Below are 21361 nucleotides of genomic sequence, written 5' to 3'. Positions count from 1 at the left end.
ATGTTAACCTTTTCAGGTGCCTCCCAGTCACCCCCGCACATTGCACAGGAAATCCCTCTAGTGTGGGCACCAGAAGGATTCTTTCTGCCAAAAATAGCCTCAGGAGCTAAGGAAGAGCTTCCCTAGCACCTGATGCTGTTTTTGGCTTTTCATTGAAATGACGATCAGTGAGCATGGTGCGCTGATGTCATTTCACAGAAAATGAAAGTGAAATTAGATAATCAGCTAATTTCACTTCTGCTTTGGTGCTCGCTGGGCTATCTCATCCCTCTGAGCACAGAGGCAGCTGGGAGAATCTTTCCTTTCCAATGGTACCCTTTCCTAGTGAATCCCTGCTTGGAGATCACCAATCCCAGCTTGGGGATTGCTGCAAGAAGGTGATCCCCAAGCAGTAATCCACCACTAGACACCAGGGAGGAGGGAGCAGTCCCATGGGCAAGGGCTTTTACGCTCCCTTTATTTTTGTTGGCAATATTCAGTATTTCTGTGCCCCCCACAGGACAGAAAGCCCACTAGGAATCAGGGATCATTTTTTTTAAATTCATGCAAGGGCGGGGGCTGCCCAGAATAGGCATTGCAATGCTCCCACCCCTTCTAAAAACAATGGGCACAGTCGTTATTACCCCCTGATCTGCCCCCCAGGGAGGGCAGAAAGCCAACAAGACACCAGGGACTATTTGTTTTTTTTAGTATAGGGGTGGAGGCATTGTCATGCCCATTCTGGCACAGCCCCCACCCAAAAATGGGCACACACTTTCATTGCCCCTGGGGGCAGATGGGGGTTATTACACCGTGTGCCCACTAGGAGTGGGCAAAAAGCCCACTAGACACCAGGGACTATTTTTATTATGTTAGTGTAGGGGTGGGTGCTGCCCAGAATGGGCATGGCAATGCTCTCACCCCTTCCCAAAAAATATGGGCACAGTCTTTCTGCCGCCCTGTGGGCCGGGTGGAGGTTATTACCCTGGATCTACTCCTCAGGGACAGAAAGCCCGCTAGGCACCAGGGACAATTGTTTGGTAGTGTAGTGGTGGTGGCTGCCCAGAATGGGCACAGCAATGCCCCAACCCCCCAAATACCATCAGCACAGATACCAGGGACAATTGTTTTTTTGTTAGTGTAGGGGTGGGGCTGCTCTGAGCATTGCAATGCCCCTACCCCTTCCTGAAACAATGGGCACAGTCTCTCTGCCCCTAGGGTTCAGATATGGATTATTACCCTCAATTTGCCCCCTGAGGGGCAAAAAGCCCACTAGACACCAGAGACTATTCGTGTGGATCTCTAGGGATGGGGGCTGCCCAGTATATGCATGGCAATGCCCCACAAATAAAATGGATACAGTCTTTCTGCCCCCCCTGGGGGGAAGATGGGGATTATCACTACGATCTGTCCCCCCTGCGGAGATGGAAAGCCCACTAGAAACCAGGGAAGATTTTTTTTTTTTTAAAGAGGGATGGGGGCTGCCCACCATGGACGTGGGATTGGCCATGCCCCCATCCCAAAGTCTTTCTGTCCCACTGGGGTGTAGGTGGGGGCAGTTAGCCCCAATCTTCCCCTGAGGAAGCAGACAGCTCACTAGATGCCACGGAGTAAAAAAAAAAAAACTAGAAGGGTGGGGGCTGCCCACCCAATGGGCACGGTTATGCCCCCATTCCAACTGAAAGAGGCAATGGTATTTCTGCTCCCCTACAAAATAAAGCATCTCATCCCAACGCAAGCAAGAGGACATTTGACTCTTTTGGGTGTTAATTTTACTTATTGGCCAGAAGAGCTTGGTTTACTCCCAATATCGTCCCACTTACAATGGTGAACGGCTGCACTTTTTGGGCTTGGCTGGGCTGCCAACTGGGAAAAACCTACAAGACCCAGACACTTCTGAAAACTAGACATCTGGGGGAGTTCAGGGTGGTGTGCTTCACATGCACCCTATACCATTTTCTCACCCTGATAACCTACAACATTGCCTGAAGTCAAACATTTTCCCTATATTTCTGTGAAACTTCCTGAATCTGCAGGAATCCACAAAATTCCTACCACCCAGCATTGTCCAACTTGTGCCAATAAAAACCCTGCCTTTTGAGGTTCGCAGGTGCATTCTGAGTAAAAAAAACAAAACCCTAGTGCTATCCATGCAAGTCACGTCATCCTGGATACCCCCAGGTGTCTGTTTTTAAAAAATGTACATTTTAGCTAGGTTTCCCCGGGTGTTGGCTGAGCTAGAGTCCAAAACCTAGAGCTACCCTTATCGGAAAAAGAGGGTCAGTTTTCGGTGGAAAAATGTGCTGTGTCCATTTTGCGTTTTGGGCTGTTTCCTGTTGCAGGCATTAGGTCTACCCACACATGTGAAGTATCATTTTTATCGAGAGACTTGGGGGAATGCTGGGTAGAAGGAAGTTTGTTTCACCCTGCAGATTCCAGATCTTTCCATCACAGAAATGTGAGGAAAATGTGGATTCTGGGTAAAACAAATGTGGTGAGAGCCACGCAAGTCAGCCCACCCTGGATACCCCTAACTGTCTAGTTTTCAGAAATGTACAGGTTGGCTATGTTTCCTTAGTTGCCAGTGGAGCTAAGGTCCAAGATCTAGGGCAACCCACTTTGGGAAAAGAGGGTCAGCTTTGGTTGGGAAAATGTGATGTTTCCATGTTGTATTTTGGGCCATTTCCTGACACAGGCATTAGGCCTACCCACACAAGTGAGGTACCATTTTTATTGGGAGACTTGTGGGAGAATAGAATTCTAGAACATTTGTTATTACCAATGGAATTTCAGTGCATTTGTACCATTCAAATGTAAGACAGTGTATGAGAAAGATGATCATTTTGAAAAATACCCTCCAAATCATACGGCAGTATGGGTACCCACAAATTCAGAAATGTAGAAATGACCACTACTCCTAAACTCTATCTCTTGTGCCCATTTCAGAGATACATATGTTTGCTTGATACCCATTTTTCACTCCTATTTTGCTATAAGAATTGATCTAAACTTGGTACTTAATGAAAAACCATTGAATGGGGAAGCTCAGTTTGCTCTGAGTACCTTGAGTTCTTGAAGATCCTACAAAGCCTATATATCCCTGCAACCAGAAGGGTCTAGCAGACGTAATGGTATATTGCTTTTGTCAATGTCCCATCGGGTCAAATTGTTACAGATGAAAAGCCCTTTTTTCCCACTCATTCTCAATATTTCTTTCTTTCAACAGTTATTTTCCTTGGGAAGACCTTGAGAGATGTTGAATTTTGCCTACATTTTAGAAATCTATAGCTTTTCTAGATCACCCATGGGTTTCACATTGGTTTCTACCACAAGCTGGAAGTAGGGTGAGAGCACAAAAATTGGGAAAATAGGCTACCTCTTAGAAAAATGCTAAAACTGTGGTACAAAATTTGTTTTTTTTCTGATTCAGCTCTGCATGGTCCTGAAAGCTGGGAGACGATGACTTTAGTACAGCAAACTGTTCATGGATGCCATTTTCAGGGGGAAAAACAGACACTTTTATCTGGAGCACTTTTTCCCTATTTGTCTAAAAAAACTCAAACTTTTTCTCAGCCCCCTCCGGAGCAATCCAGAAACCCTAGATACCTTTCAAATCTCCAGGATATTGGGAAAAAAGGACACACGTTTGGGGTGGATAGCTAATGTGGACAAAAAGCTAGAAAAGCCTATGTGCAAACTACCCCAAAAAGCCAAAAAAGGGCTCAGCACTGGAGGGAAAAAGGCTTAGCATCAGAAGGGATAAAGGAGAGGTCAGGAGGGGCAACCTTTGCCCCAGTTAATTCATAGAACATTTTAGAGAGGGAGTTTGGAATTAAGTTCTCTTGCTTGATCCGAGACCTAAAAAGATTGGCAATTCCATCCCAATACATGCTCTCTTGCTTGATCCGAGACCTAATTATGGCACGTTCAAAGATTGGCCATCCCAACCCAATACATGCGCCACCTGCTTGTAAAAGAAATTTCCAAGAGAGGATTTGTGAGACCTGTCAGACTTAACGTAGTCTTCCCAAATGTTTACAAATCTGCTAGCTGGGGACGTGCTTTAGTTTGATAATGTGCAGGTGCAATGCATAGACTTGAATATTCAAAGAAGGTGTTCACATGACTGATTATGATGCTGTAGAATGTATGTCACATGTAGTTTAATGTCACTTGCATTTTAATGTCTTCCTTTTAAAAATGATATGAAAAGTATGAATGGTATCTGTGTATTTTGATAGTGTGAGTGGATTTTCTTTTGCAGACTCGTCGATTGTTTGGAATGATATCTAAATGCTTATGTTTCAATCTTTATGGAATATTCGTACACATACATATTTTTTTAATAAAGTGATTGACATATTTGCTTCAGGTTTTGTGTTATTCTATCTAACGTACGACTCTGGTGAGCGTTCACTGGAGGTGGTTTGTTCTTTCCCTCATTTATGAAGGAATGACATCCGTCCAGGGCTTCTCTAGGGTGGCCTGCTTCATGATTGGTGGACTGTGCATGACATCATAACAAAGCAAGAATTATACCACAAATGTAGGGCCTTATTCACAAAGTAGGATTTATAGGTGGTGGACATTCACAGAAAATGCCCTAACAATCGCAAATCCATTTACTCTTGCTTAAGTGTATGGTACAGTAGCATAAATTAGCATATAATTATGCAGTCCTCATTCAATGGATGTGGAAGGGTCATAGCATTGTTTATCTTGTGAGTTTGTGAACGTTCACTAATCTGTGAATTATTCATCATTCACAGACTCCTCTCCAATCCTTTGCCACCTTAGGAACTGTAGATTTGTTCCTGAAAAGAGGTGAAAGGCTGGGAACGGGAATAAAACATCCCCAAGATTGCTGGGGGTGCAGGTGAAACAGTTTCTCCAGAGGAAACGTTCTCTATGTGGAAAGAACAAAGAGAAAAAATTTACAATTGCACATTTGGGTTGAATTTGATGTTGCACCTTGCAGAACTGTGCCTTGGACACAATTTCACGTTTGGCAAATAGCAAAATCAAAAAATGTACCATTACATTCTCAATAGTTACCATGGAAATCTATGACTGCTTCAGCTTTCCATGCATACATTTGGAAATCGTTGAGAATAGAAAAAAATATGATTGCCGAGGGAGTGCAGGCCCCAATCATTTACTGATGATGTAACAAATGCTACACATACGATGTGAGCTCAGTTTTTTTAGTTTTTTAGTTTTATTGACATATCAAAACTTAAAATCTCATCGTCAAGTATAAAAGCTATCACCAAAACAGTTGGAAATGACAAAATAAAATGTTATATAGTATAAAAATGTACATTATAAATAGAATATATAAGAACAGTTATTATGACCAGTTGATGATTACTATATTTCATGATACAAACAATTAAACCCACTATAATACAGATCATCTCATTGCAATAAACTAAAATCCAAATCTGTGAGCTCAGGACTTCACCATGCCCTACTAAGTCACATTGAAAGAGTCACTAAATACAGCCTACAAGAAAAACACACAGATCCCTTCGCTCTAATAAAACCAAGAATCTATTTCCTCGAGGCTGGAAGAGGGATTTTGGCAGAAAGGTTTCCAATATATGCTTTAATTCCCATTGTAACCTTGATGTATTGCTAATGGCATACATGGACAGGAGTTACGATGTTCTCTTCCACTGATGCTCCAATCACAAAAGCTATAAAGCTATTATAAAAACGTCCACAATCTGAGTGAGCTGAATTTGAACGAACATCCAATGGGAAGTGGTCTTGATGGCTGTAACAGGCAGATCAATGGCTTATAAAAGCTTTGCTCACTATAGGGCCTAGTAAAAAATGCATTTTGTACACTAGTAGTAGTCTTTTGTGTACTGTTACATGTATTTTTGAATTTGAGCCAAAACATCTACAATGGGAATACAACGTGAATACTCCTATACAGGTAATACAAATTGAGAAAGCTATGCCCTCTTCACACTTATACTGATAGGGAGGCTGTAAGTGTAATTCAGGGCCGATTCACAAGGGCATGTAAGAGTACGTAAAAGATAGCATACCTTCCCATACTCATTAATGCTTTTGTGCACTGGCTCTATTGTGTTCAGTACCTTGTGCTGAAAGTTCGAAACATTCACATAATGGCAAAATTAACCTGATGTTGGTGACTATGTAGTACGTCCACATGTGAAAATTTGAATAAAAAGCAATAGTTAGTTGCATATAAAGTTAGTTGCCTGTAATTTTGCATCTGTATTTCAATCATCAAATTATCTGTTGGCCACCATTAATGCAGTAAAGTCATCCCTGTAATTGATAAACTAGCTACCTATATGGTTCTTTTGCTGAGCTATTTTCAAATCATTTACAGCACCAAAAAAAGTTATGTCCATTTGGTTCTCTTTTCAGATGTTAACGAATGTGCAACTAAGGAGCACGACTGCAGTGAGCTCGCCCAATGCAGAAACACTTATGGAGGTTACAAATGCATCTGCAACTCAAGCATCACACTGGAGTCTGTAGCGTGCTACCCAGGTAAGGGGGCGCACATCTTCCACTGAATGAATCAAGATAGGGTGGTGCAGTGCTTAATTTGTAAATAAAATGTGCCTGTGCTCAGAGCTCTCCTCTGAAACACGCAGCTGCTGCAGTTAAATGTGCGAGCACGGAATACTGAGGCAGCGCAATCCTGAAGCCATCTCGGGTCTCTTCAGTACATCTAAAGCCACACTCTGCCCCTTCAGCTCACTCCTACAGCTTTCTGCTCTCTCCCATTGTGACACGTTTTCGTTTTTCTCTTGCTCCTTCTTTCCCAAATGTGTCTTTTGCTCGCAGCAAATGCTTGAGGCAGAAGAATATGTGCCCGGCCCTGAAAAATAAGTGCCGGTGCTCAGCCCCGGAAACAACAAGCACAAATTAAGCACTGGGGTGGTGAGAAAGCAAGATGCCTTCCCCATTATGATACATCACTGAATACATTTGGATTGGCAAACTCACCAAAAACATGCTAAAATGACAATAAAAAGCTCTATTCGATTTTGTATTAACTTAGTTACACTAGTTTCATTTCTTAGCAACCATATGGTAAATAAACAAACTCATATAGAACTTAGTACCAGAATGAGGACAACAGTACAAAATAATCACAAAATCACATAAAAATGAAACATAGGGGCATATTTACAAGCCCCTAGTGCCACCGAAAGCATAACTTTTTGTCACACTCCAGTGGGGCTGTGCCCTGCACAATATTTACAAGGTGGCGCTAATACACTTTTTGTGGCTTAACAATGCCTTGTAAATATGGGCCCAATGCAGTTTTCTGCAGCAGAGGGGGCATGTAATGGTTGTTCAAGTTGGTGTACCCATACAACACCCATTGCTTTTTGACACTGCCCCAGATTTACAAGGTAACGTAAATATGAGGCAGTGCGAAAAACTAACGCCACCACAGGGGTGGCATTAGCATGGCACAACGATGAGAAATACTTTTATTTTCCTCATTTGTACTTTTTTTATGGGCCTGATTATGAGTCTGTGGGTCTCAAGACCGCCTTACTCGCAGTGGTGGTTGGACCACCATGGCTGTGGCAGTCCGACTGCCACATTACGACCCTGGCAGTCCGACCACCAGGGGACTGCCGTCTCCGCCAGGATCTCTGATAGGATGACGGCGGTCTTGGTTGTGATCAGCCAGGGCAGCACTGAAGTCAGCACCATCCTGTCGATTACGACTTTGTTCTCTGCCAGCCTTTTCATGGCGGTCTGACTGCCATGAAAACGTTGGCAGAGAACAAGTGCAGGAGGCGACAAGGGGGCCCCTGTACTGTCCATGCCTGTGGCATGGGCAGTACAGGAGTCCCTCTGCCCAGCACCCTAGAAATGCACACTGTCTGCTGTGCAGACAGTGCGCATTTGAAGGGTTGCACCCTGAGTGTGCAGCATTGACACTGGTTCAATTATAAGCCGGAAACAATGCTGCCACACCTTTCCCACTGGGCAGATGGGTGTGAACCTTGGTTCCCGCCTGTCAGCTCAGTGGGAAAGTTGTAATGGGGCCAGTGAGGGAGACTGCCAGCACCGTGGCGGTCTCCTCATCGGGAGTTTGGCGGTCGGATGTTCCCCCACTGTATTCTATAGCACACATAGAAAGAGCAAAAGGCATGTAATGATTGTCTATGTGCAGGGAGAGTCCCTTCCTGCACATAAATAATCATTACATAATGACAATTTGCATCTTCATAGTAGTGACAAATCACCATTATTGATTGTTTATGTGCAGGAAGAGACACCTTCCTGCACATAAACAATCATTCCCTGCAAGGCAGGCACAATTGCACTTTGGTGCAAGGGTGCCTGCGTTGGCGCTAGGCAACTAAATTTAGCGCAAGCACTAGGGAAAACACAGGTGTGCGCCCTATTTTTTTAAATACAGCACATCCCTGCATTTCTCAACTGACGCAGCATGGCACTGCCTATTTGGCAGGGCGCTCCGCCACTTTCTTTGAAATATTTCCATAATATGTTGTTTTAAAGACGCCACAACCATTACTTGGTCGTCTAATTGTATGACATTTGAAGACTTGTAATGCGTTATTTTTGCAATTTTACTTATGTTGTTGAAAGTACATGCACTCAGAGTGCTATGTTACAAAACAACAATAAATGAATAAATAAATAAATACATACGTAAATAAATATTGTTAAAGCCTGTATTATTATCTCAGTTCCTGAAGTAGTCCCAATTTGGAAAGAATCGTGTATTTAACTGTTATCCCTGCCTGTTGTTGCAAATCCAATGCAGTTTTTTAGTGGCCTCCTTTTAGGCTGTGCTGCTCTGTTCTGCATTTGGCCTTTTCTAGTGTGCTCCACTCCTCTTTGTTCTGTTGTTTTTTACCTGTTCTGTACTTCTGTGGTCTGATCTGTCCCTGTGGCTTGACTCTTTGTTCTGTTTTGTTTTCCTTTGCTTTGTTTAGCTATAATATTTTCTGGCCTGCTATTCAACTTTGTTCTCTTTTTCACTGCTGCACTCTGCTCTGATAGTTATGTATTTGTAAAGATTTATACAATACCAGCATGAGAGCTACAGAGATTCAAACTTCCGCCGAGTTGCCTTTAGGGAGCCAGCCTCAAAAAGGACTTTAGCTAGTACATAGATTAATTGCAGGGCTTTCCCTTTAACCGTCTTCTGACAGCACTCTATTTCTGTTTTAAGTATTGCATTTGTTAGAACTTACATTGCATTCAGTACTTTCTCCGAAATTTGATAATACCAACTTGTATTATTATACTAGAACTATGGTTAGATACAGACTGTTCTGAGGTTATGACCTATCACCATGTCATGTTATTAGCATGGGTTCTTTCTTTTGTTAGTAATTCCTTAAACAATTTCGATTTTTCAGTTCCTTCTGACACTTTGATTTCTGTCTGTGTTCAGACCTATATATTTTTCTCCATTTGAATGTGTATCCCATATTTCCCTTGGCTTTAACTTGAACCACTCCTCTCGTATAGTCGTCCCCTTGCTAGTCGGTTAAGTGTTATTTAAGAAAAATATAATTTAATAATTTTACTATCAAGACAATTATGGTTCCCATGTTGTAATAATATCTGGTAATGCTCCAAATGTATAGCGGATACCTGGGAACAGATTGTGCATACCCTTTCTCCAAAATGATGGTTTTATGCCAGAATATCGTATTCATAAATATCATTTGATGTACATAGTGTGTTATGGGTTTCATTTACAAAAACACTGTTACAATGCGTGCATGTACATTTTCTAATATTAGATAATGATGTTCGGGCTACGATAGTAACAGCATGCCATTACTAAATACATTTAAAGTAAAAATGTTACAAAATAACAATATATTTCAACTGAATTAGGTGGACCATTGAAATGATCGTCATCCTCTTCTGCAGGAAAGACAGACAGCTCTTTGTGTCTCTGTGATGGTAAAATCACATGTAAACACACAAACATTTGTCATCCCCCTTTGTTATTTTTTTTATCTGTTTTTTAAACACATTACCTCAGCATCCCTGATCCTCGCACAGTACTTCTTTACACATTTCTGCTTCGGGAGCACAAGGCGGCAAAGTCTTTCTTTCACACACCACCAAGGCACCGCACATATGCGGCAGAATACCCTTGGACGAGCATTCTTGCAGCACAGCTCTCCTGGCCCCCTTTTACACTAGCATCCAGTGAGTGAGGCTGCTGCATCTGCAGCAGTGATCGCAAGTATTTGCTCTTCTGACTGCCCTTTTGGAGGAAGTCATTCAGCTGCGTGTAATTGTGTCTGATTTATTTGTTTAGCCTGAGTACATTGCATGGTTTATAATTGTTGTCATGCATATTCCATGGTGCATGAAACACACAGCATACTCTGGTTGTCTTCTGTCTGCTTGGGATGCTAGACAGACTGCCCAGGTCTGATAATCTAATAGTGTGCCAAATGACCCTTTGCTTGGGAGTGCGGATAGAGTTAAGTGGCTGTATTTTTCAATCTCACACACTGTTTCATTTAGGGCCTAATTTAGATCCTGGGGGAGGAAATAGTCTGTCACAAATGTGATGGATATCCCGTCCACCGTATTACAATCCCCTTAGGGTATAATGGAATTGTAATAGGGCTGATTGAATATCTGTCATGTTTGTGACAGAGTAACCCCCTCCATCAGGATCTAAATCAGGCCCTAAGTCTTTTACTTTCCCGTGTACACCTCTACTGCACATTCTGGCCCAGATTTACTAAGCCCTTTTATGAGCAAAAGAAAACACAAGGACCCTCATTATGAACATGGTGGCAATCACTGCTGACCGCCGAGGAGACGGTGAACAGACCGCTATTGGCGGAAGACTGGACACCGCTGAATTATGATGCCAAAAAGCCAAACCTCCAAAGATCCTGGAACCTCCACCCGCCTCCAGGGCCTACAATGGCGGAAAGGCAATACACCCCACCACCGCCATGCAGACAAATCCTCCGCCCACCAAATAATGATGCACAAATCAGAATGGGGGACAGTGGATGCTGAACGACCATTGGCGGTACGGACCGCCACGGCCAGCAATGGGACCCAACAACAAATGCACACATTGGCAACTTTGAAACCCACACACCTGACACATGTCCACAACACCATAAAACACTCACATATACACCACACCCCACAATCCTTTGCAATGCCAATAGCACGACTGAGACTGACAACACAACTTGCATACTCTGAACACAACATAACCAAATTCACACGCACAAATACACCACCAAAACACACACAAACCCCAAACACCCTCATCGACCACACACATAAACACACAACAGCACCCTCACCAACACCCACAACACACCACCCACAACACACACCATGGCACCCCCTAAGCACCCCTGCTTCACAGATAGGGAGCTAAGGACCATGGTGGATGAAATGCTCAAGGTCGAGGCACAACTATTCGGGGCACAGGTGCAGCAGACACCCATTGCCAGGAAGATGGAGCTATGGCAGCCAATTGTCAACAAGGTCAATGCAGCGGGAAACCATCCACGCACAAGGGAGGAATTCCAGAAGAGATGGAATGACCTGCGTGGGAAGGTGAGGTCAATGGCATCGAGGATAAATGTCGCCGTACAGAAGACTGGTGGCAGTCCCCCACCTCCGACTACACCGACTGGGAGGAGAATGTACTGGCTATCCTGCACCCGGAGGCCTTAACTGGACTCACTGGAGGACTGGACTCAGGTAAGTTCACTACAATGCCTTTACAGTCACCCCACCTATTATGCATGCAGCACCCCACCCCTCTCACTACCACCAGGACCCCATCCCCACCCAGCCACATCACCCACATCCAGTGAACCTGCATGCCCACAATCCCACAAACAGGCCCACATCCTGCCCCCTGTGCACAGTCACCTACCCCTACAAGGATTCACAGTGGCACTACAGCACCCACAATGCACCTTCACCCCCACACAAAATGCAAAGATAAGTACACGAAAGGACCCTGCATGTCATGACAGGGGAATAAAAGCACAAAATAGGACAGAGCTGTGCATCAATTTCCGAAATAGTACATGATACATACATGTCCATTCCCCCCATAGGCACCACCACCCATGCCATCCGGACGGAAAGGCAAAGGAGTGCCAGCGCCTCACACGGAGACAGAGGCCCCACTCAGGAGACTGGAGAGGGATGTATGGAAAGTAAGGAATACCCTGGCCTGTCACACAGTCCTTGACTGTCACCCTCCAGCAGCCCAACCCAGGATACCACTGACAGCCCTACCATCCAGCCACCAACATCAGCTCTGGCCAAACGTCCCCACACCAGTGTCACCTGGGCACAGACTGGAGGCCCACATGTACAGAGGCTAGAGTCTCAACCCACCAACAGGCAGGATGACGAAGGCCCCAGTGCGAGTGGGACTACCAGACCTGTGCAGGAGACACAGGAACAGGGGGCAAGGGCCAGTGGGAGGGCATCAGTGGCCAAGGGGGGGAAGTGAAAGGATGGATGCCGCAGCCGAGGAGGTGATATCTCAGGTCCTGGGAGCATACCACCATACCCAGGACAGGATGGGCCAGATCCTGGCCATCCTGGAGCAGAATCAAAGGCTGCTGATAGCACACCACCAAGAGGCCATGGAGCAATGGAAACAGCTCAATGCCACCATGGCCACCATTGCAGGGATGCTGCAGCACCACTACCCTAGCCAGCCTGAGACCCCAACCCCCCTGCAAGCCCCTACCACTAGCCAGGACACTGCCCTGCCATCTGCATCTGCAGCAGCCGCTAGACTGGTGGCACTGCCAGGGGACACACAGAAGACCAGCACCCCTAGCCCTGCAGCTCAGCTCCAGCCACGTAAATGTGCCCTCAGACCCAGACATGCCACTGGAACACCAGCCAAGACCAAGGCACCTGCTAAGAAGTGACTCTGCCCTGAACTGTCACCCTTGTGTGCCATTGTGCTACCTTGTAGACCTGCCACTACCAACACACCATCTACCAATGGACACATGGGCCAAAACTCAGAGCCACCAACAGCTGAGCACATGCACCAGAGTATGGATATGCACCATGAGCCCACTCCCTATCTCTGTGCAACGATGTACCAAATTTGTGTCACTTAATAAAAACACATATGCACTCAAATCGTATGTCCCTCGTCATTGTGAGTAAAAAACGTGAGTGTGTATGCATTAGCCAGTCAATTTCATATTCATAGCTTTATTGCAGGAAGGGATCCCATGCACTGTAGTGTCTGCTGTAAGTTACAATGTACACAATATTGGGTTCCCTGGTACATGCCACTTCACACTCATTTAACAATGCCAATGACTATAGACACCACATTACCAATTACATGAGGCTGACTGAAACTATGCAGTGAAGACAACAGCATCATTGAACAATGCCTTAGAGTCACTGGAAGTATAGGCGGATCAGCTGGGTCCTGGAGTTAAGATCTTCCCCTTCTTCTTCCTCACCATTACTCTCATCCCCTCTCTAAGGTTGCTGGGCTGGTTGGACTGCACCTGCCTCTTCAAGATGGGGGATAGCTTTCCTCACAGCCAAGTTGTGCAGCATGCAACAGGGCACCACTATCTTACACACCTTGTCAGGGACATAGGACAGGGAACCCCCAGAGAGAGGGAGGCAACAAAACCTATCCTTCAGAAGACCTTTAATGCGTTCAGTCACCCTCCTAGCACGTCCATGGGCCTCATTATAATTCTTCTCTGCTTCTGTCCTGGGATTTCTCACTGGTGCCAGGAGCCATTGCAAGTTGGGGTAGCCAGAATCACCTGCAATAGTGGACGTAAACCGGACCATAATGAACTGACTTCACATCGATATTGTCTGGCTGTCACCTATGTACAGAACCATTGTCATACACACTCACCTATGAGCCATCCTCTGTCCCCTTGTAGTTGTCTCATTAAGTGTGGTACACTGCTTTTTCTCAGGACAAAGGAATCATTGACTGAGCCTGGGAACCAGGCATTTACATGTGATATGTACTGGTCAGCAGTACACACCAATTGTACATTCATGGAGTGGAAGTTCTTTCGATTCCTGTACACCTGTTCATTCACTTTTGGGGGTATGAGAGCAATGTGAGTTCCATCAATGGCACCTATCACATGTGGGATGTTAGCAAAGGCATAAAATCCAGACTTGATGGCGGGCAGTTCAGCCCTTTGGGGCAACTGGATACATGTCTGCAGGGGTTGGACGAATGCATTCAGGAATTTTGACAGGATGAGGCTAAACATTGGCTGTGAGACCCCTGCACCTGTGCCCACTGTCACCTGAGATGAGCCTGTAGCCAAAAAATGGAGTACCAATAGCACTTGCACTTCAGTAGGGATGGCATGCTGATTCTGATTAGCCGGTCTCAGGACAGGATCCAGTAAAGCACAGAGGTCATGGATTGTAGCACAACTGAGTCTGTAGGTGACAATGATGTGTTGTTCACCTATGGTTTCCAAATCAACCAGAGGTCTGTACACAGATGGGGCTCTCCCTCGTCACATGGGACTGTACCTAAGGGGGAGGAAAGAACACATATGAAGGGCACACATGCACCTGCAACACATGATGTTACTGTATCAATTAATGTGCGACACATAGGTTACACACACAAACGCTAAGTATTAAATACAGTCAGGCAAATGTGCAGTCAACTCTGTTGTAATGGCATACAAATGCAGACACATTTCCAAAGATGGGTGCATGTGAGGAACAGAAACTCATGTCGGCAAGCAACTAAGGTCGGAGACTTGGGGGCCCTGAACGGGGCCCCCAGCTGGGCTATGATAACATGGCGGTAGCAAAATGGCAGCCTCCTGCCACCCGGTCTGAGGGAGTGGAAGTGACATAATTCCGCTGGCAATAGTCGTCATGGGGGAAGGCAGTGTTCACCGCTGTGCACCCAATCATTGGATTACATGGTTGTCAATGGGGAACCTGGGCCTATCATGATCGCTGCCGGCAGTGACGGTGCACACCGCAGCGGAACGTACGCCAGGTCGTCAAACCCTTGCCACTTGACTCTTGATTCCTGTGCAGGGCAGTACTCCACTGCGTGTGCTGCTGTGTCCTGACTCTGGTCCCTGAGATGGTAGAGTCACAGGGGAACAGGCCCAGGCCTTCACCATGGAGGAATTGGAGAAGCTGGTAAACAGGGTCCTACCCCTCTATGCTAAGTTGTATGGGCGACCACAGTAGCAGGTGAGTTGGCGGCTGTCATCCTTGGATGAGTGTGAATGTGGCAGATGCCTGTATGCATGTGTGTTTGATTTGTGACTGCCCAGCCGTCGACTGTCTGGCATGTACTGTATGTGTGTTGATAACATGGCTTTCTAAAATGTCTGTTCCATAGGGGACGACATGTCATCTGTATTAAGAGAACACATACTGATGTCTGTTTTTATGCTCTGTGTGTCCCATGTAGGTCAGCGCCCATCAGAAGAGGGGACTCTGGCAAGTCATCGCCAAAGAAGTGCAGATCCTGGGGGTCTACAACCGGCGGAGCACCCACTCCAGGAAGCGGTGGGAGGACCTGAGGTGCTGGGCCAGGAAGACTTGTGAGGCCCAGCTGAGGAAGGCATCCCAACAAGGAAGGGGTGCTCTTCGGACCCTGACCCCCCTAATGTCCCGCATTCTGGCAGTGGCCCATGTGGATGGGCACTTGAAGGCGGCACAGCAACCACAAGGGGGTGAGTACCAACACTATTGTAATACTTCTTTGATGGATAAGTTTGGGTGCTGTGGCATGTATGCCGTCTGGTGCCAGGCACTCAGACAGGTGTGTTCCTGCAGTCCTGCCTCCTCAAAGACCCCAGGATGGTGTGAGGGCATGGTTGGACGGTCCCAATAGGCCCATGGGGGGCCCCCTTTCTGTAATCTTGGATGGTTTGTGGGCTCATTGACTGGTGAGTGCATTCGCTGGCATGATCTCCCATGTGTGTATTCCACACAGTTTATCAGGTCTGTGTTTCCTGTGGGCAATGTGGTGCATTCTGGGGTAGTGGCCACTAGTCAGGGGCACAGCCATGACTATTGTTGTAGGTGCTGCGTGTAGGTGTGGGACCTGGATGGGAGTGTGTGTGAACCAGAAATGTACATTCATCAGGTATTTACAGAATTCTCCCATGTTTAGTCTCTCCAACCCTGTGCTCTTGTGTCCTTTGTGTACATCAGTATCATCTGTTGAGGGAGCAGTGGCACCAGCAAGTGGGGATGCAGTGGCCCACGGTTCCAAGGAGGCAGAGTTGGCGAACGCCAAGGGGACCAGTGGGTTGGAGGGCGAGGGGAGTACCATGGGGGAGGCAACTACCACTGGCGGTAGTGACTCTGATACCTCCTCCGATGGCAGCTTCTTGGTGGTGGCGGACCCTACTGGGCACACCCATTCTCTGCCACCCCCATTCCATCTCCACCCTCCCAGTTGCTCCCCATCCAGTTGCCCGTTCCCGCTCACCCAGGAGGGTGGGGGTCTCCTTCGCCCCGGCACCTCTTCCCCTGCCCCAGTCAGCCCTGCTGCCCTCACAGAGGAGGCTATTGACCTCCTGAGGACCATCTCTGTAGGGCAGACAACCATCTTGAATGCCATCCAGGGGCTAGCATCCCAGATGCAGCAATGCAATACATACCTGGAAGGCATTCACAGTGCCATGTCTGGCCTACATAGATCTTTTCAGGCTCTGGCCTCCTCTTTGACGGCAGCCAGTGTCCCTGGCTTTCCGTCCCTCCTCCCACCACCTCTACCCCTTCCAGCACCCTACTCCCTTCACCCATCCCAAGCACACGTCGAGACAGCCATGCACACAGATCAACACATAAGAAACACACAGAGAAACACAAGCACCACACTTCCCACCACAGGCATGCACACACCCAGCATACCAAAGCAGAGACAACATCCACTTCCCCCACTGTGTCAAACTCTCCCGCCACCATGTCTGTCACCTCACCATGCACACTCACACGGATTGCACCCTCAGTCACTCCTGCTGGCCCCATTCTTGCAGTCACCACAACATCTGACATCCAGACATGCACCCCAGACACCACACCTGCACTCACCACAACTACATTGACAGACACTTGCAGCACACTCACCAGGCCCTGCAAAAATTAACCCTGAGTCAGAGCAGGTGCTGAAACCAGAGCACGGGAGAGTGGGGACACAGATGTTCCCGTCTTGTCCACTTAGTTTTGGCACTTAGGGGGTCATTCAGACCTTGGCGGACGGCGGAGGCCGTCCGCCAAGGTACCGCCGACAAATGACCGCACCGCGGTCAAAAGACCGCGGCGGCCATTCAAACATTTCCGCTGGGCCGGCGGGCGCTCTCCAAAAGAGCGCCCGGCGGCCCAGCGGAAATGCCCCTGCAACGAGGACGCCGGCTCAGAATTGAGCCGGCGTAGTTGCAGGGGTGCGACGGGTGCAGTTGCACCCGTCGCGTATTTCAGTGTCTGCAAAGCAGACACTGAAATACTTTGTGGGGCCCTCTTACGGGGGCCCCGCGGCACCCCCTACCGCCATCCTGTTCATGGCGGGTTTCCCGCCATGAACAGGATGGCGGTAGGGGGTGTCTGAATCCCCATGGCGGCGGAGCGCGCTCCGCCGCCATGGAATGGAGGATTCAATGGGGCAGCGGTAAACCGGCGGGAGACCGCCGGTTTACCCTTTCTGACCGCGGCTGAACCGCCGCGGTCAGAATGCCCTTGGGAGCACCGCCAGCCTGTTGGCTGTGCTCCCGTGGTCGGTGACCCTGGCGGTCACCGGCCGCCAGGGTCAGAATGACCCCCTTAGTGAGGAAGACAGGTTGCTTTCACCGGCCCGGGTAAGAATATTGTGAACTAATATGTGCCTTACTGGTAATGTGTTCTTTATGGACTACGCAGTAAGGGAGATATGTTCCCATGACTTGCCATGTGTTTTCTAATGTTCCTTATATGGGCATTTATAATGGTATTATAGCATGTGCATTGCTGGTAACCTGTTTTATTATGTCCTATGCATTTCTGGTGATAAGTGTCTTACCTTGATATGTGCATTTTAGCATTGTTTACCTGACTACTGCTTATGTTTCAGAATAACCAGTAACATATATGTTCTATGTGACTACTTCTGGCTTTCGCAGAGTAATAGTACTGTGTAATGTTTTGACAACTGCTTGGGTAGCAAGGTATTACTGACATGTTGTATTTGGTTTAATAATGTTGGGTACAATACAGTTTATTTTTATATAACTTGGTGTTGTGTTTTCTTTGGGGTGGGGATAGTGCGTTACGTGTGTTGTGTATGTTGTGCAAACACTTTACACATTGCCTCTGGGATAGGCCTGACTGCTCGTGCCAAGCTACCAAGAGGGTAAGCAGGGGTTATCTTGGGTGTGTAACTCCCCCATCCTGACAAGAGTGGGTGGTTCCGGCTGGCTTAGGTGCATACCCTAGCCAACCAGAAACCCCATTCATAACATGCTGGATAATTGGTAAGGCTGAGAAGCTGTCACATGCAGTGAGATTTGGGCCCGTTCTCTCACTTCATTGTCCTTGGAAAGAGCTGCTCAGCACTTCTGAGCCAAATATTGTCACCAGATTGTCTGAGTTATGCCTAGGTTTGAGGATATGATTGTTAGGTGACTAAGATACACCAGGAAGTTTTGTTGTGTTGTAAATAATGCATTGAGTATGGGCAGGTTTCTGGAGTTGCTGGGGCGAACAGCTTATGAGCATTCAAGGGTAATGATACGTTATGAGTGTAGGTGGCAGCAGATAGTTCTGGGATGTAGGAGGAAAGGAGATTTCTGAGTTTAAAGTGAGTTGAAATATGTGTATATATATACTTAAGAGTGGTGCACTGTTGTTGCCCGTGCTAGCGTTGGGTGGTAAAAGACCACAAACCCGCAAGTAATTTTACAACGAAAAGGAAAGAAAGCGCTACACACCTGAAAAAAATCCAACAGCCGATATTGTTTAATGGGAATGTAGCAATTGGCACCACAACCTGTTTTGACATTATGGGCCTCATTATGACCCTGGCGGCCGGCGGTATGGCCCCTCCACTATACCGCCAGGCTTTTGCCTGGCGTCCCTGGGGATTATGAGTCCCCGACCACCAGCCTGGCCACGGCGGTAAACACTGCCATGGAAAGGCTGGCAGTAAGGGGGACTTGTGGTGCCCCTGGGGGCTCCTGCACTGCCCATGCACTTGCAGGGCAGTTCAGGGGCCCCCAGGCATAGTCCCATCGCGCATTTCACTGCCCGAATTTCTGCACCCGCTGCACATCAGCATTGCTGCCTGCTCTATTACGAGCCGGCAGCAATGTTGATGTGACTTTTCCGCTGGGCCAGCGGACGGTAACATTGTTACCGTCCGCTGGCCCAATGGAAAAGTCGAAATAGGGAGCCAGAAATACCGCCAGCACTGGCGGTATTCTGGCGTCCGCTGCCTCTGCGGTCTTCTGAGAAGATTGCTGAGGTTGTAATGAAGGCCTAAGTCTTTCTCAAGTGGTCACAGTCATTGGTAGTTCACACAGCTATGCCTTATATGTAATCCAGGGCATTGTGGGATTTGTAGTGTCAATTCTACTAAGCATCTGCCCTCGTTGTTAATTTAAGCTCCTGTTAGAAATGGGGTCTCTAGTTGGCAGTCGGTTTGCACCCTGTCCAAGTTGTGACCCTCACTCTAGTTAGGATAAGGGAGATACCTGCTCACATAACCACTGCTCACCCCCTTGGTAGCTTGGAATGAGCTGTCAGGCTTACCTCGGAGGCAATGTGTAAAGCATATGCAGATAACACACAGTAATACAGTCAAAACACTACAAAAGGACACTACACCAGTTTTCAAAAAATAGCCAATATTAATCTATATAAAACAAGACCGAAACAAGAAAAATCCAGCATACAGTAATAAAGATATGAATTTTGCAAGAATTAACTAAAAAATACTGTTCCTTGAAGTCGATAGCTCCACCTGTGCTATCACGGCATATTGAACAACAAATCCAACAGTTCAGGCCGCCCGCGGTGTCGCAAGCCAGCTACAGTGACTCGCAAACAGTACCTTGGAATTGCGGGGCATTGTGACCCTTGCGATGAGATCTGGAGAATGCATTACTGGTGTTGTGGTGTTGGTTCCGGAGTCGGTGCGGGGTCGTTGAGCCCTTGAAGTCACACGCATTGCAGATCGATCTCCAGGCTGATGAAGTCAGGAGCGCTGGCGTGGATGGTGTCGGGGCTGCGGTGCAAAGCGGGATGATGCAACGCATGGTGCACACAGGTCACAGTGCAGGCAGTGGCTCGGTGACGGCATCCATCGTCGTTGGTGAGAAAAGGGCTGCCGTGTGAAGTGGGAAGTGGGAAAGTGCGACGTGTGTTGTCACCAGATCACTGTGCAGGCAGCGGCATCGAAGATGCTGAAATGCTGTTGCCGGTAGGCCCAATTCGGTGGAGTGGCACGGGAAAGCTCCATGCGGCAATGTGTAAAGCATTTGCATATAACACACAGTAATACAGTGAAAACACTACAGAAGGACACCACACCAATTGTAGAAAAATAGCCAATATTTATCTACATAAAACAAGACCAAAACAAGAAAAATCCAACATACAGTAATAGAGATATGAATTTTGCAAGAATTAACTTAAAAATAAGGTTCCTTGAAATCGATATCTCTACCTGGCATCGTGAACCACAAATCCAAGTTGGTGGCGTGGTGCAGGACGGGCTCCATGCAGCTTCCACTGGTCGCAGTGCAGGCAGGGATGCCTGGTGATGACACTGGAGTCCATGGTGCTGGCGTCGGTGGACCGGTGCTGCGGTGCGGGATGGGAAGGTGCTTTGTGAATCTCATGAACAGTGTCCACAGGCCACGTGCAGTCAGTGGCGCCGGTGTCAGCAGGAGCATCATCGTCGGGGATGCCCTGGCTGCAGTGTGAGCAAGGGGATAGCAGAATGTGGGGCCCACAGGCCACGGTTCAAGCAGCGGCTCTGTGGCGGCGTCATTGTTAAAAATGTGGTCTTTGGTTTGCAGTCATGTTACCCCCTGTTCAAACAAGGACCCTCATTCTAATCAGGGTAAAGGAGACTCACCCTCAGTTAACCCTCACTCACCCCCTTGGTAGCTTGGCACAAGCAGGCAGGGTTAACTTCAGAAGCAATGTGTAAAGTATTTGTACCAACACACACAGTTACTCAGTGAAAACACTACAAAATGACACAACACAGGTTTAGAAAAATAGAAAATATTTATCTAACAAAACAAGACCAAACAACAAAAATCCAACATACATAAGTCAAGAAAACAGTGAGAACGTTGTTAGTGCACAAAAGTACCTGGGTAGCATC

At 47.0% G+C, this 21361-nt stretch overlaps 1 protein-coding gene across 1 annotated transcript in view; it reads left to right on the top strand.

The window, feature by feature from the left end:
* The window catches only part of LOC138295629 (mucin-like protein), a 447313-nt gene that overhangs the window by 350613 nt on the left and 75339 nt on the right, over positions 1–21361 (top strand). The window contains exon 18 of the mRNA XM_069234035.1: positions 6388–6513. Coding sequence (XP_069090136.1) covers positions 6388–6513 — 126 coding nt within the window. The remainder of the gene's footprint in view (positions 1–6387; positions 6514–21361) is intronic.

This window comes from Pleurodeles waltl, chromosome 5 (genome assembly GCF_031143425.1).
Source record: "Pleurodeles waltl isolate 20211129_DDA chromosome 5, aPleWal1.hap1.20221129, whole genome shotgun sequence".
Taxonomy (NCBI): Eukaryota; Metazoa; Chordata; class Amphibia; order Caudata; family Salamandridae; genus Pleurodeles; species Pleurodeles waltl.
The sequence above is the reverse complement of the archived record's forward strand: the minus strand, read 5'-3'. Positions and strand labels throughout refer to the sequence as shown.